We start from the raw sequence: 12,585 nt of genomic DNA, 5'->3' as shown, positions 1-12,585 counted from the left end.
CACCCCAATCATTACTTTTCTTCTGTTTTTCATCTTTGTGGCGACGAAGTCTATTGCTTTCTCCTGCCTCGCTGCAACTCTTGTCCGCCTCAGCGCGTTATCTATTCAGCACCTCCAACCAACTCAACCTCCCGAGCCTGCTGTGGTTGTGAGGGTTGCGACTGCTGTTGTTGCTGGGGGTTACGTCTCCGGTCACCGCCCTTGGCTCCTTTGTCGCCCGACTTGCCCTGACCGGCTTCCTCAGTCGCGGCCTGCATGCTCTCCCGGATATAGCGCTCCCGCTCGGTGCGGAGAACACCCAGCACACTCTCCAGACTGCGGCGCCAAACCATCAGACGGCCCTGCACCTCCGCCCATTGCTTCTCCCCGAAAACACGGTATGTGGCCCGGTGCACCAGGAACTCGGAACGCAGCTGCGACAGCTTGCCCTCAACCAGACCAGCCCGAATAGTATCGATGACCCACTTCTCCACATCTTCAACGGGCACGCGCAGCGCCGAGGCGATGGTAGCATAGGGGAGGGAGCGAGAGGGAGTCGAAGCTGCAAGCGAAGCCAGGGTCAACAGGCGCAGCTTGGTCTGCAGAGCCTCGGCGCCATCGGCCAGAACACCGCCAGAGATGGTTTCGAGAGGGGTGGCCGCGATGAAATCCTCGTAGGCGTCCAGAGTGTCGGCGGTGAAGATCTCCAGCAATTCGAACAGGTTGCTGTCACTGGAGCGAAGAGCCTGGACGGCATCGGCGGCGGTCAACGAAGTGAAATCGAAAACACCGGGGCTCTTCAGGGCTGAGGTCAAGGCACGGACGGCGAGGTCGCGCGCTTCCTTGCTGGAGGCCTCGTTGGCGGGAATCGTCTGCAGGGCCTGCACCACATGAGTCTGTGCCAATTCGAGATCGCCCGAAGCCTGAGCGGCATCGGCAACGGCAAGGTGCAGCTTCTGAGCATCCTCGTCATCCAACTCCCAGGCGGACAACCAGGTGGGCAGCTGGGCGGCCAGCTGAGGCTTCAGAGCCTCGAAGGCGTATGAAGAGCCGGACTGGCGAATGACGGCGACGATGGCCAGGAGGACGTGGAAACGGCTCGAGTCGGTGGGAGCAAGAGTGTTGAAGATGGTGGTCAGGATGGAGATTGCGAGCGTGGGGCCAAACTGAGGCGAGGTGGTGATAGGTTTGGCGAGGTAGGTGCAAATGCGGGAGAGGAACATATCCGGGTTGGAGGCCTGATGCACCAGGTGCACGAGGAGGTTGTAGGCGGAGATGATTTCTAGTTGCAAGATTGCAAAGGTCAGCTCCTTCTCTTGTCCCGAGCCTCCGGGTTCATATATAGCAACCCGCCCACACAAACTCACCCTTCTCTGGAGCCGCGTTCAACACGGCCGCGGCACCCACCAACTTCTTCAGCACTTCATCGCGCTGTTTGCGATCGGGCTCCTCCTCCGACTGTTCTTGCTGGCGAAGAGGCTCAATGAGGGGAGCGATCTCGGATTGGAGGCTGGCGCCCTCGTTCTTGCGGAGGGCGTCAATGTACTGGGCGAACTCATCGGCGAGTTCGGTGAAGGTACCCTCGATCAGGAGGGTGTTGGTAGGAGCGGGCATAATGGGCGTAGATAGGAGAGGGAGGGAAGGGGAGAGAGCGAGAGAAGAGAGAAGAGGTCTAGAAAAGAAAAAGAGAGGGGTGGAGTGTCCCAAGAGGCTATCGATATTCGATAAGTTCGATGATGCCGGGAAGGGCGAAATTTCAGTGTGGGCAAAACTCTTGGCGAATTGGCCTTTTTTGGTTGGAGAAAACACCTGACAAAGAGACGTCTCTCCAGGTGGACACAACTGATTCAACCCAACAGCAGCGTATTACTTTGATAATTTCAAGATTATTATTATCGAGTTGCATATTGATTTCATGACTATTCGGTACATATTTTGAGAAGGGAAATTTTGCACACTCTCAGGGTCATCACCGATTAACCACATTCCGCCGTCAACAGGACAGTCCCAGAGTACTTATCATTCTACAGGCCGGGTTATCGTCCAAGAGCAGTCATCACAATGGTTAAAAAGTCAGAGCGACCAGCACGTCAAGTAATAATCGGGTCGTACCCATGAATTAGTCAATTCTTAAGCGCCGACAGGTATTTGCAGGCTCCAATTAAGGACAGTCATGAAAAGCGTATAGTGCATACAGGATCATAATATCACAAATGGCTCAACTACGAGACATGAACGCGGGGGAATATTGCGATTGCAGTGCAATGAGTCAAGTGTTCGGAGAAAAAAAGTGCAAAAAAACAGGCGACGAACGGGCATTAGACAGAGAAGTCAACGGTCGAGTATTCAATCTCCGTGGTTGTCTTGTGCGCTCCATGGTCGCATACTCAACGGATGTGATAGGTATGGTCATGGTCGCAAACAAGGCGCACCGCCCCATTTACAGCAGGAGACGAGCCGCAAAGAAGAGCACGGTCGCCATCACACCAGTGGCGTGCTCTCCGACCAGGCGAATGGCAGCATTGCTGGTCTGAGCGGTAGCACTGCTGCTAGTAGTAGTGGTGGCCGTGGCAGTCGACTCGGCCTGGTTTCCGGTCGCGCTCTCCGTGGCGGTGGAAATAGCGGAAGAGGTAGTGGTCGATGAGGAGGTGGAAGAGGCCGTCGCGTTCAGTGTACCGCACTCTTTCTGGGCGGCCGTACACTTTTCATCCTGATCCTGAGTCGAGGAGGCAGCGATGCACTGCTTGTAGGTTTCCTGGCAGACAAAGAAGGGGATGGTCTGCATGTACGGGGACACATCGGCCTCGGTACCGTTGCTGCAAACGCAAGAGAATTTGAGAGTGTCCTGTTCATTTATCGCATTAGTTTGGTGGGGATTGAGAACGGCGGGTTTTTGAAGTTCATCAAAACATACGGAATCACATGAATTGCTATCGGCGATTCCATCGCAGATTCTCGGGCAGGTGTTCCGCTCAGCCAAACACCAAGCAGCTATGAATCGTCTCCATGTTAGTCAATTGACCATTTGGGGTGACGAGCGACCTCAGTAACGAACCTTTGTCAGTATTGCTAACCTGGGCGATGTTGAAGCCCGCGGGGAAAGTGTAATTGTTGGCAGCAGCAGCGGCAGCCACCAAGGCGGACAAGACAATGGCGATGGAGCGCATGGTGGAGAAGGTGAAGATCTTTGATTATGTGAGAAGATCGACAGTCAATTGATAAGGTTATTGAGGATGCAAATAATCCTGACTGGATGAGATTGTTATTGTTAATGCCAACAACGACGACGACGCAGAGTGTAAGAGAGAGGGCAGAGAAGGGAGAAAGGTAAAAGAAGAGCAGGAAGTGGAGGAGGAGGAGGAGGAGGAGGAAGAGGGAAATAAACAAGAGGGAAAATTCAATTCTCTCCCAACAAACAAGTCTTAGATTATTTTGTATTAGAAGGAAAGGACCTATCGAGGATCAGGAATGCCAGTTTAGCGTCAATTCTCGTCGAAAACGGAAATCATTCGAATTCGACCAAGGATCTTAGTTTAGGACTTAGGACAGTTGGACTTGGGAAGGAGCAGATTAGTTGCAGACTAACGGAGATACCTTGGTACAGTCCTAGCTAGTCCATGGTCTTGTCTGTTATTATTATTATTATTATTATTATTATTATTATTATTATTATTATTATTACTATTCTTCTTCTTATCTGGTTCCATGACTGCCGGACTCGAATAGCAGGATCCATTATCAATCAATCCTTCGTTTCCGTGAAGAATTGATTGTCTCCTCCGTACGAGTGATGACACTGACGGATAATAACATTGCGAAGAACTTCAAGTCAGGCACCACATTTGGAGCTAGCAATGAGCAACCAGCAACTATCTTAGCAAGGACATGGTATCCACTATGTAACCTAGTCTACTACCTAAATGACTGACTGAACCCATTTCATTTGTTGACAGCCAATCATTCACTGACTCTACGGAGTCTGCGGAGATACTAAGGTACAGAGTAGTGCACTTCCGTAAGTACAGTTCGAAATCAAGGAAACGACCGGCTGTTATTATTATTATTGTTGTTGTAGTTGTTATTGTTTTCATTATTCAGGTCTGGTGGCACAGGAATAAGAGATAACTGTTAGCGGAAAACAATCAAGTCCGATCAGAGTCATATCATACCATCCGAAAACAGAGGAATGTTGTTGTTGCTCATGTGCTCTGACATTGGTTGGGTGCCTGAATGTACCTGAGGGAGTGACAACGCAGGTAGACACTATACAGTAATTAGCCTGTAGCAGATACATAGTGTCAAAATAATTGATTGTCCTATTCGTATAATAAATACTACAGCCTAAGGAATAAATCTCCTCGTTGTTATCCTTGTACTCGTCACTAGACTTGATCAATCTCGGAGATAACATCTCCACAATCAGAGCACATACTCGCTGCGGACTAGATACAAGAGGAACGTAGGACTACTAGCACATTCAGTCTACTGCCATACTTACGAAAGTCGATATCGGAGTCGATTATGAGTATTCTGCTCAGGTCCCATATCTTGACTGATGATTGACTAACTACGGATCCGTCCAGATCAACTATGAACCTGACGATGATCAATCGGCATGATGGTTCTTCATCCGAACTGTAGCCGAGGTTCGTCGCTACTGTTGGACACCTCGAACAGGCACGTTTCTGGATACATTTCCTACCTTCTCGTCCATCTTATCCTCAATTATCTCGTTCCTTGATACAACATCTGTGTCAAAATGGCTGAAAAAGACCACCCTCCCTCCGCTCCTCCGCCCAGTTCCTACATGAGCGAACCCACCTCCGATCCCGCCCTGCTTGATCCCTTTCGCGCCATCGGCTGGTCCAACTCCCTCCTCAACTCCCCAGACTACTATCCCATCCGCACCTGGTCCCGACTCCCCAAGCCACATACAGGCGAAGATGGCTTCTTCGCCGGCACCCTGGCCACATCCTCCACCATCCCGCACTGTCTGACTCTCCGTCGGCGCAACCTTCTCCCTCCCCCGCAGGAGGTCCCCGTCTGGCCCAGTCCCACCGCAACCCCGTCGTCAGCGCCTTCCCCGACTCCTCCGGATATCATCATGATGGTGGATCTGGCGACGCCCGGCGTGAGTGGCCATCCGTCCACCGCTCATGGCGGCGTCGTGGCCACGCTGCTTGACGAGGCCATGTCCTTGGCAGTCGCCATGCATGCTCCAGCCTCCGGGGACCATCCGCGGGGCGCCATCTACACTGCGCAGCTGGACATCCGCTATAAAAAACCCCTGCGTGTGCCGGGCTTGGTTGTCGTCCGCGCGAAAGTCGTGGCTCGGGTCGGAAGGAAGTACTGGGTGCGTGCGCAGGCGGTGCAGGAAGAAACTGGCGAGAATAACGGCCGCGGCATCGGGGGTCATCTGGAATGGGCGAAAAAGAAGACAGTGGTGACGGATGCCATGGCGTTTTGGATACAAACTGCTCCTTCGTTGTGACCATCATCTCCACTCCATATTCTATTTTCTAATGTATATACTCCGTATAGAGATATATATGTACATACGAAGACATTTACGCGTAGATTCAGTGGTCTAACGGCAGATGGGCGCCCGATGTAGGGGAAAAAGCCTACATTTTCGACTTCCGCTGCCCGATATTCCGGCTGGCATCCACCACCAATCCCACTTGGGTGCTCAGCGCGACCACATCCCCCTGCTCATCCAGAACCACCACGTCCAGATCTGTCCGGCCGTTCCGCACCGACTTGGTCTGCACTCGGCTATACAGCCACTCCACCCCGCTCGCCGGTAACCGCTTCTTGAAGTCGATGTTCAGCGTCACGGTCGGGTACCAGTACTTGGCCAGCTTCCCCTTCGCCGATCCCGCCTCTGGGGCACTATCTGCATCGTCACCCTCCTTCGTCGCCTTGCCCATGCTGTCAAACCCATCCAGCGCCATCGGGAACATGTCCACCAGAAACGCCACGGCCTCATTCGTCCACCGCGCCTCCGTGTTTCCACCTGGCCGGAACCGCGCCCACTGGTCGACAACCGGCGGTTTGCCCAGCGCAGGATCAGGTCCGTACAGTTCCACCTGCTGCGACGCCCGGCGGAACTTGGGAAACGGCGCAACCAGCCGAACCCATTGCCCATCGCGACCGGTCTCCCGCAATGCTGCAAGGTTCACGCGACCCTGGGGCCCCGACCCGCGAATTGCCTCTGGTAGCAAGGTCCAGTTCGAGGGCGCCGACACGCCCACTTCAGCCGTGGCGGGGCTCACCGTGATGTAACCCGCGACCTTGACTTCCAGATTTTCCTCGTCGTCAGATGAGGCCGATGACCCAGTCTGTGCCTCCTTCTTCTTCGTCCCCTTATCGCTAGGCTGCAACAGCGCGACATGTATTGTACTGGTTCGAGCCCCGAGCTTCGTATCCTGCACCTCCAACACAGCCGGCCCGACGGCCGTGCGACGTAGAAACGCAAGCTGCATAGAGATCGGGGTGGCAGGAGTATCATACCGCGTGGGATGTGTGTGCGCGAAATGGGTGATTGCCAATCGGTAGAGGACAGCTGTTGTATATCCGCCGTTGGGAACTATACGGTGTTCAATCAGCTCGCAACGATCTCGAATCGCTATTCTGCAAATTGCAGGGAACGTACCAGTGCCAATGCACCATTCATCCCGCAAGATGGCCGAGTACCGGTGACTATTTACAGGAGTTACTTTGATCGCCTCCTCAAAGGCCTGATTTGCTGTGGGGGCAGCCATCGCGATGGGTTGTCGTTACGGCCGGAAAAGGAGTTAATACTTTTGTAGATTGACGGGTCAGGTCAGATCAGGCCAAGTAAGCTGTTCAGAGAAATTGAAAGTCCTGTGAAATGAAAGAGAGGTTGGAGACATGCCGGAAACCGTAGCAAATGTCGCAGTCGATTGTCAACATTAATACGTCGGCCATGCGCTTCGGACCAGACCTGGGCAGACCTCGGTTCTTCCGTATCTTTGGAGCTATAACAGCCGAAACGATGACTAACCCGCTACAGTTCGTGTCCAGTTGACCGGTTGCCCAAAAAGACTACAGACTGAAAACGTTAATGATGATGATGTTCGTGTAAGTCGCATCCGTGTTCTGGCATTTTCATCTGTATGGAACGAAATATTCCTCGCATTCCCTATCCAGACATTCCATTCATTACGCCCGTTGACCTTCATTTATCTTCAACGCTGCGGTGTAATTAATTTATCCCAATACATTTAACTATTGAGCCATTTGCATCATACCCTCGTAGATTGATTGAATCTAAAGAAGAATCCGTGTACTTAGTGCGCTGGTGACGCATTTGCCAGTCTCTCAAGGCAAGAGAGGACACCTATGAACAGTTGGAGTCAGCGAGACGTTCTACATTGCTTAGAAGCCTAGTATGGCACGACAAACTACTTACCAGTCACTCCCTGCGTCAACGTGGCTTTGGCTTCTGTGCTGCGAGACCCCAGAGTGACTGTCATCGCATAGCCAACTGCCTTTGCACTTTCCAGCTTATTAGCCCATCGGAACACTGGCTCGTCGTCTCGACCGTCTCCGATGGCCAACAAAAAGTCCGGCCGAGCAATCTGCTCGTCCTTTTGGCTCGCATTGAGGCAGTCCCGCCATACCAATTCCGCCGCCGAGGCCTTGTTCGTATTTGCTGGTCCTACCACGAGTGCACGGTCAATGAGAACGGCATGTACCCCCTGACTGGCGCATGCATCGTTGATATGACCTGCACACTCAGACGCCAGCCGAGAGGCAGCTTCGTTGTCTTCCGCCGAGCCATAGTGGAACACGAGGGAGCAGTGGCGTTTCTCAATCCAGCTGCCCTCCGCTCGTTCCTGGTAGTAGCTGAGAATCTGACTGACGCCTTCCTTCCAGGCATCTGTCCGCTCCTTGTTGGTCAACTTGAGCCATTCTTCGGTGTTCGGCTCTCGCACGAAGCAGCCATTCTCTGCGATCAGCCCAAGGCCGGGAACTCGTCGGAACAGACGTTCCATCTCTTCGGGCATTCGTGAGCTCATGACATAAACCACATTCTTACTGTCCTCCGTCAAATCCGTCAATGTGGTAATAGCTCGCTGTGGAGTCGTGACAATGATGCTCTTGGGAGAACCCCATGACGCAAGAGTGCCCTCGTAGTCCACAATGATTAATCGGCGTGCGGATTTTCGGTACATCTCCTCCACTTTGTTGACGGGCAAGCGCGGAACAGCCATGATCTCACGCGAAGATTGTTCATTCCAGACACGTTGTAATTTCTCATTGAAGGATTTCACCCAGTTTCCTGTGGAGTTCTGAAGGACGGCCCGGCGAAGCTGCTCCCACACTCGTTGACGCTCCGCCTCGCTCCTGGTCAGTGCAGTATGGATGGCCTCCGCACATTGTCGGTAGTCCCAGGGGTTGACAAGCAGCGCGTGGTTGCCGAAAACTGACGCACTTCCAGTAAACTCGCTCAGAATGAGAGATCCATACTTCTTGTTTCCGTATTTCCCATCCTGGCAATACACAAATTCATGACTGGTCAGATTCATTCCTTCACGCAAACTGGTGATCATCAAGGCATCCGCCACTGAGATCAAAGCCAAGTATTGCGGGAAAGCAAGATCTTGTTTGAGGAATACCAGGGGCTGATGAGCAAGCGTTGAGTGCATCGAGTTGATTCGCATGGCGATGTCTGAAATCATGGCTTCGAGCTCTGGCTGTTCGGTGGTGCTTGTCGCGACCTGAATCAGAACAACCTGTCCAGAAGGGTCAGCGCAATCGGGCGCATATAGCAGCCAAGAATGTACTTGCCTTGTCTCTCCATTCAGGGTACGTGTTTAGGAAGAGCTCGTAGCTCAGAAGCTTTTGCCTGATTCCGCGAACTGAGTCAATTTTGTCGCGGGAAACGATAAGACATTTTCCTTCATATCTCTCCGAGATCGTCTTCACCCATTGTTCCACATCGGCCGCCTGTCGTCGCTTGTCCCAGGAGGTTGGATCGATACCGATGGGAAATGTACCCACGTTAACAAAGCGATCTTCCAGCTCGAGTCCCTCGTTGGTTGCCTCGACGCAAAGGATGCGACTACAGGTCTGAAGGAAATGTCGGCAATACTCATCAGTCTGGAACCCAATAAGGTTAGCACCCAACATGCCCTCAAGAAGTTCTTTTCGAGGCGCCAAGCATCTGAAGACTTCGGAGGAAGGAAAAGCTATATGCAGGAAGAAACCGATTTGTGCATCCGGGAGCAATTTCCGAAGCATCGCGGGGACAAGGAGCAGGTGGTAGTCTTGGACCCAGATGGAATCGCCGCGTTTCCAATTCTTCGCAATGCGCTCCGCAAACGCCTGGTTGGTCTTGACATAATAAATCCAGGAATGGTCTTCGTATGCTTTGCTTTTCGGGTTGTCGGGGATCTGGTAATGAAACACAGGCCAGAGGATTGTCTTGCAGAAATGAGTGTAGTGACCGTCAAAGTCGCCGTCGCTGACATAGACCGTCAACGATCCGTACTCATCTTCTAACTTCTCGGCGATGGCAGCTTTGGTGTGCGGCGACAATGCATCCGTGGGCATACCCAGCGTGCCAACCCACACTTTGTCTTCCAATTGGCCTGCATCCGTTGCAGATCGCACCGCATTACGCAACCCGCCGTTACCTTGCTCTGCTGTTTCGACGGTCCACTCGGCCTTCGAGAACGAAGTTTTGCGGCTGCGATCCTCGGCTTTGTCCGGGGGATGCGAACGGAAGGGTTCGATCTTCAATGGCGTCTTTTCGCGAATCGGCTCCAAAACAGAGACAGTGGGCTCCTGGTGTTTAAGGATCGAAGGGGAGGGTGAAATAGGCGGCCGAGCCCTGGGTTGGTTCAGAGCTGTGGTGGCACCCCAGGCGGGAGAATGGGCTTCACTTTCGGTGAGAAGATTTGCATCATCCGGCACAGTAGGAAATGGATAGCTTGGGGGTTCCTGCTCAGCCTTTGTAATGTCCGATGTGAAAATCCGCTCATGATCAGTTGTAGCCCCAGGCGTCAGGCCTGCCTTTCTAGCACTATTCTGTCGCTCAAACAAGCTGATAGCAGCATTTGGTGCTGGGGTCACAGCCTGGGATGGAGGGTTCGATACGGGAGGGCTCGTTAGAGCACCGGCTGGATCTTCAGAGTCGTTGTCATGAAAATTCACAGTGTACGGTAGGAATCTGGCAGATCGAATACGTCAGCGCAACAATGGCGGTAGAAGAGAATAGTCGACATACAATGAAGCGATGAAGATCGTCATCTTTGCTGATTGATACGGACTCTAAACCAAATGGCGGAGGAGGAGGGGATGTCAAGGGAATAATGGCGAAGGAGGGGCTGCAGGAAATGGAAAGGAATAGTGCTCGAACTGCAGTTGAAGAAGAAAGGGTCATAGAAGATATAGAAGAAGTGACACAGCGACAAGAAAAAAGGCACCCTGAAATGCTGGGCTGATACAGCTGGTTCTATTCTACCACGGATCGTTGTACTTGTCACAACTTGGACAAAAAGGGCCTTCTCTCATGGCTACGTCATGTGAGAAAAAGGTGAGGCCTAAGGCGGAAGAATCCAGCACGGACGGCCCACTAAAAACCTGATAAGCAATGGCAAAAACAAGAGAATCCAGGGTGAGAAGAAGGAGGTATGCCTTTTTTGACCTTTCCAGGGTGGCTTCGGCCCTGTCTAGAATAATTTTGGACTATTGACAGTGATCTACAAAGTATCTCTCTGATTAAACTAAGATCTTTTGTCGTCCCGACTGATCAATCATTTCGTTATTGGCTGAGATGATCGATCCTTGTTGGGTTGGTTCGTCTGTCATCATGCAAACCATAGACTGCGCTCTGATTGGCCTAGAACTGTAGATTCACAGGCGGTTCGGATAGTGAGGGGTACTTGTCACGTGTTGATAAATTGCTCCTTATCGTCACATGGATTAGAAACCTCAGGCAGAAGTTTCGTATCACTTTGAGGGCATCCAAAATCTTGAACGACATCTCTTCCTGAAAGGTTTCTGAAACCGCAGTCTTTCCCTCCTATTGTTCTTGCTGGGCCATGCCATTACGGATCACATCTGCTCCGGTATCTGGTATTCAAAAGAAAAAGAGACCCGCCACGTTTAAACCTCGCGCCTCCCCTTTTGCCGGACATGCTCGCCAGAAAGCCGCCGTTCAATCCTCCCGTCCTTCCAAGTCCGATCAGCTAGATGAGCTGTACCCGGGTGATTTCGATCAGGGACCACTTCCTGACCTTGGGGGTTCTCATTATGTGTCACAGATCGCCGCCGTCGAGGATGTGATTCAGGCCATCCACTACATTCGCGACAAGATGTTCGAGGATATCCCTGCTCGCGCCGGCATGAATAGTACTCGCATCGCTGAAGTACTTAATCTACGCCGGTCGCTACCCCCTCTAGTCTCAGTGGCTCATGTTCACACTCTGATGGATGCGCCTACGAAAGTGGAGAAAGAGATTGTGGAACTGGTCAATGCCGGTCGTGTTCGTCGCTTGATCGTCCCAGGAAGAGGGAATGACGCGGCGGGGCTTGGCGATTGCCTAGTTCTAACAGAGGATTGGGAAAGGATGGTGCGGGAAAGCAGTGTCTTGGAGGCTTCAGTTAAGGGTAATTGAATGGCGTCCTGCCGTATCACCTGTCTGCCTTACTCTTGCTGATCAGCTCGCAGATAAATTTCTTCAGGTTCTCGGCCAGATCGGAAACACATCGGCTATATCTACATCGCTTCTTGCCCAATCGGAGCGTATGAAACTGCTTCGCGCCGGATTTTTGGTGTCATCGTCCTCTCTCGTCAAAGGTTCCACGGGTGTCGCATCGCTTCCCGGTCTTCCATCCTCTACTCCTGCTTCTGCTAGTCGGAGTGGTAGCGACGGTCAGTCCTGCGACACTCCGGATAACCAGCATCAGTCTCGATTTGAGACAGCGACCCTCTTCCTCTCACTTCCCAACACTGGGCCATATCTTCGACTTCTCGGAGCTGGTCGGAAACATCTCCTTGCTCTTCTCAACAAATCCAGTTCTGGCGAGGCCCCCGTCTATCTTCTGCGCGATCGCTGGGATGGCGCGGTTGAAACGGATAAGAGCTTCAGCGTTGCGAAGCGCGTGCGAGGTGAATTCGCTGGCATACTTCCAGGAAAGACGAGAAAGTGGAAAGAACTCTATGGCATGAATTTTCGCTGGGCTCTGGAGGAAGCTCTGGGGGCCGGGTTAATTGAGATCTTCGATACTGGAAGTGTTGGGCCTGCAGTACGCGCTCTATGAATTTGCTTTGTAGAGAAAGTCGTGCAATGTGGATGAAACTGGGTGCGATGGTGAAATTCCACCCGCTTTCACCTCATTGAAGCATACATATATATATACATCGTCAAATATCGACACCACTACGGAAGACGAACCATAGCGCGATTGCGCAGCTCGAGGCCCAGGGGGTTCGATCCGACGAAGAATGTTTCGCTGACGGACGCCGTGCCGTGCCGTGCCGGTTGATTTGGGCGGACGTAATACCCTGGCCGTTCTTCTGACATGGTGAAGACATATCAAAGCTCATGAAGAGCCATAGGTACGGTCTTT

At 52.3% G+C, this 12,585-nt stretch overlaps 6 protein-coding genes across 6 annotated transcripts; 2 read left to right on the top strand and 4 right to left on the bottom strand.

Annotated features, from left to right (window-relative positions):
- Positions 1–101: 101 nt before the first annotated feature.
- Positions 102–1,593, bottom strand: ALT_2971 (PCI domain protein; the record flags this gene model as incomplete). Its single annotated transcript, XM_033563567.1, has 2 exons — positions 102–1,261; positions 1,347–1,593. The coding sequence occupies 2 exons, from the start codon at positions 1,591–1,593 to the stop codon at positions 102–104; spliced, it is 1,407 nt and encodes a 468-aa protein (XP_033419458.1).
- An 826-nt stretch (positions 1,594–2,419) lies between these two features.
- Positions 2,420–3,146, bottom strand: ALT_2970 (uncharacterized protein; the record flags this gene model as incomplete). Its single annotated transcript, XM_033563566.1, has 3 exons — positions 2,420–2,824; positions 2,894–2,970; positions 3,035–3,146. The coding sequence occupies 3 exons, from the start codon at positions 3,144–3,146 to the stop codon at positions 2,420–2,422; spliced, it is 594 nt and encodes a 197-aa protein (XP_033419457.1).
- A 1,592-nt stretch (positions 3,147–4,738) lies between these two features.
- On the top strand, positions 4,739–5,470 carry ALT_2969 (PaaI family thioesterase; the record flags this gene model as incomplete). The annotated part of the gene is made up of 1 exon (XM_089599469.1): positions 4,739–5,470. The coding sequence occupies one exon, from the start codon at positions 4,739–4,741 to the stop codon at positions 5,468–5,470; it is 732 nt and encodes a 243-aa protein (XP_089456212.1).
- Positions 5,471–5,603: 133 nt separating this feature from the next.
- Positions 5,604–6,743, bottom strand: ALT_2968 (thioesterase family protein; the record flags this gene model as incomplete). The annotated part of the gene is made up of 2 exons (XM_033564376.2): positions 5,604–6,568; positions 6,635–6,743. The coding sequence occupies 2 exons, from the start codon at positions 6,741–6,743 to the stop codon at positions 5,604–5,606; spliced, it is 1,074 nt and encodes a 357-aa protein (XP_033420267.2).
- Positions 6,744–7,292: 549 nt separating this feature from the next.
- Positions 7,293–10,260, bottom strand: ALT_2967 (putative alpha,alpha-trehalose phosphate synthase subunit TPS3; the record flags this gene model as incomplete). Its single annotated transcript, XM_089599468.1, has 4 exons — positions 7,293–7,342; positions 7,415–8,741; positions 8,935–10,180; positions 10,238–10,260. The coding sequence occupies 4 exons, from the start codon at positions 10,258–10,260 to the stop codon at positions 7,293–7,295; spliced, it is 2,646 nt and encodes an 881-aa protein (XP_089456211.1).
- Positions 10,261–11,054: 794 nt separating this feature from the next.
- On the top strand, positions 11,055–12,276 carry ALT_2966 (Stk19 family serine/threonine-protein kinase; the record flags this gene model as incomplete). The annotated part of the gene is made up of 2 exons (XM_033564374.1): positions 11,055–11,622; positions 11,684–12,276. The coding sequence occupies 2 exons, from the start codon at positions 11,055–11,057 to the stop codon at positions 12,274–12,276; spliced, it is 1,161 nt and encodes a 386-aa protein (XP_033420265.1).
- Positions 12,277–12,585: the final 309 nt, after the last annotated feature.

Source organism: Aspergillus lentulus (assembly GCF_001445615.1).
Source record: "Aspergillus lentulus DNA, contig: Alt05, strain: IFM 54703, whole genome shotgun sequence".
In the NCBI taxonomy this organism is placed as follows: domain Eukaryota; kingdom Fungi; phylum Ascomycota; class Eurotiomycetes; order Eurotiales; family Aspergillaceae; genus Aspergillus; species Aspergillus lentulus.
The sequence above is the reverse complement of the archived record's forward strand: the minus strand, read 5'-3'. Positions and strand labels throughout refer to the sequence as shown.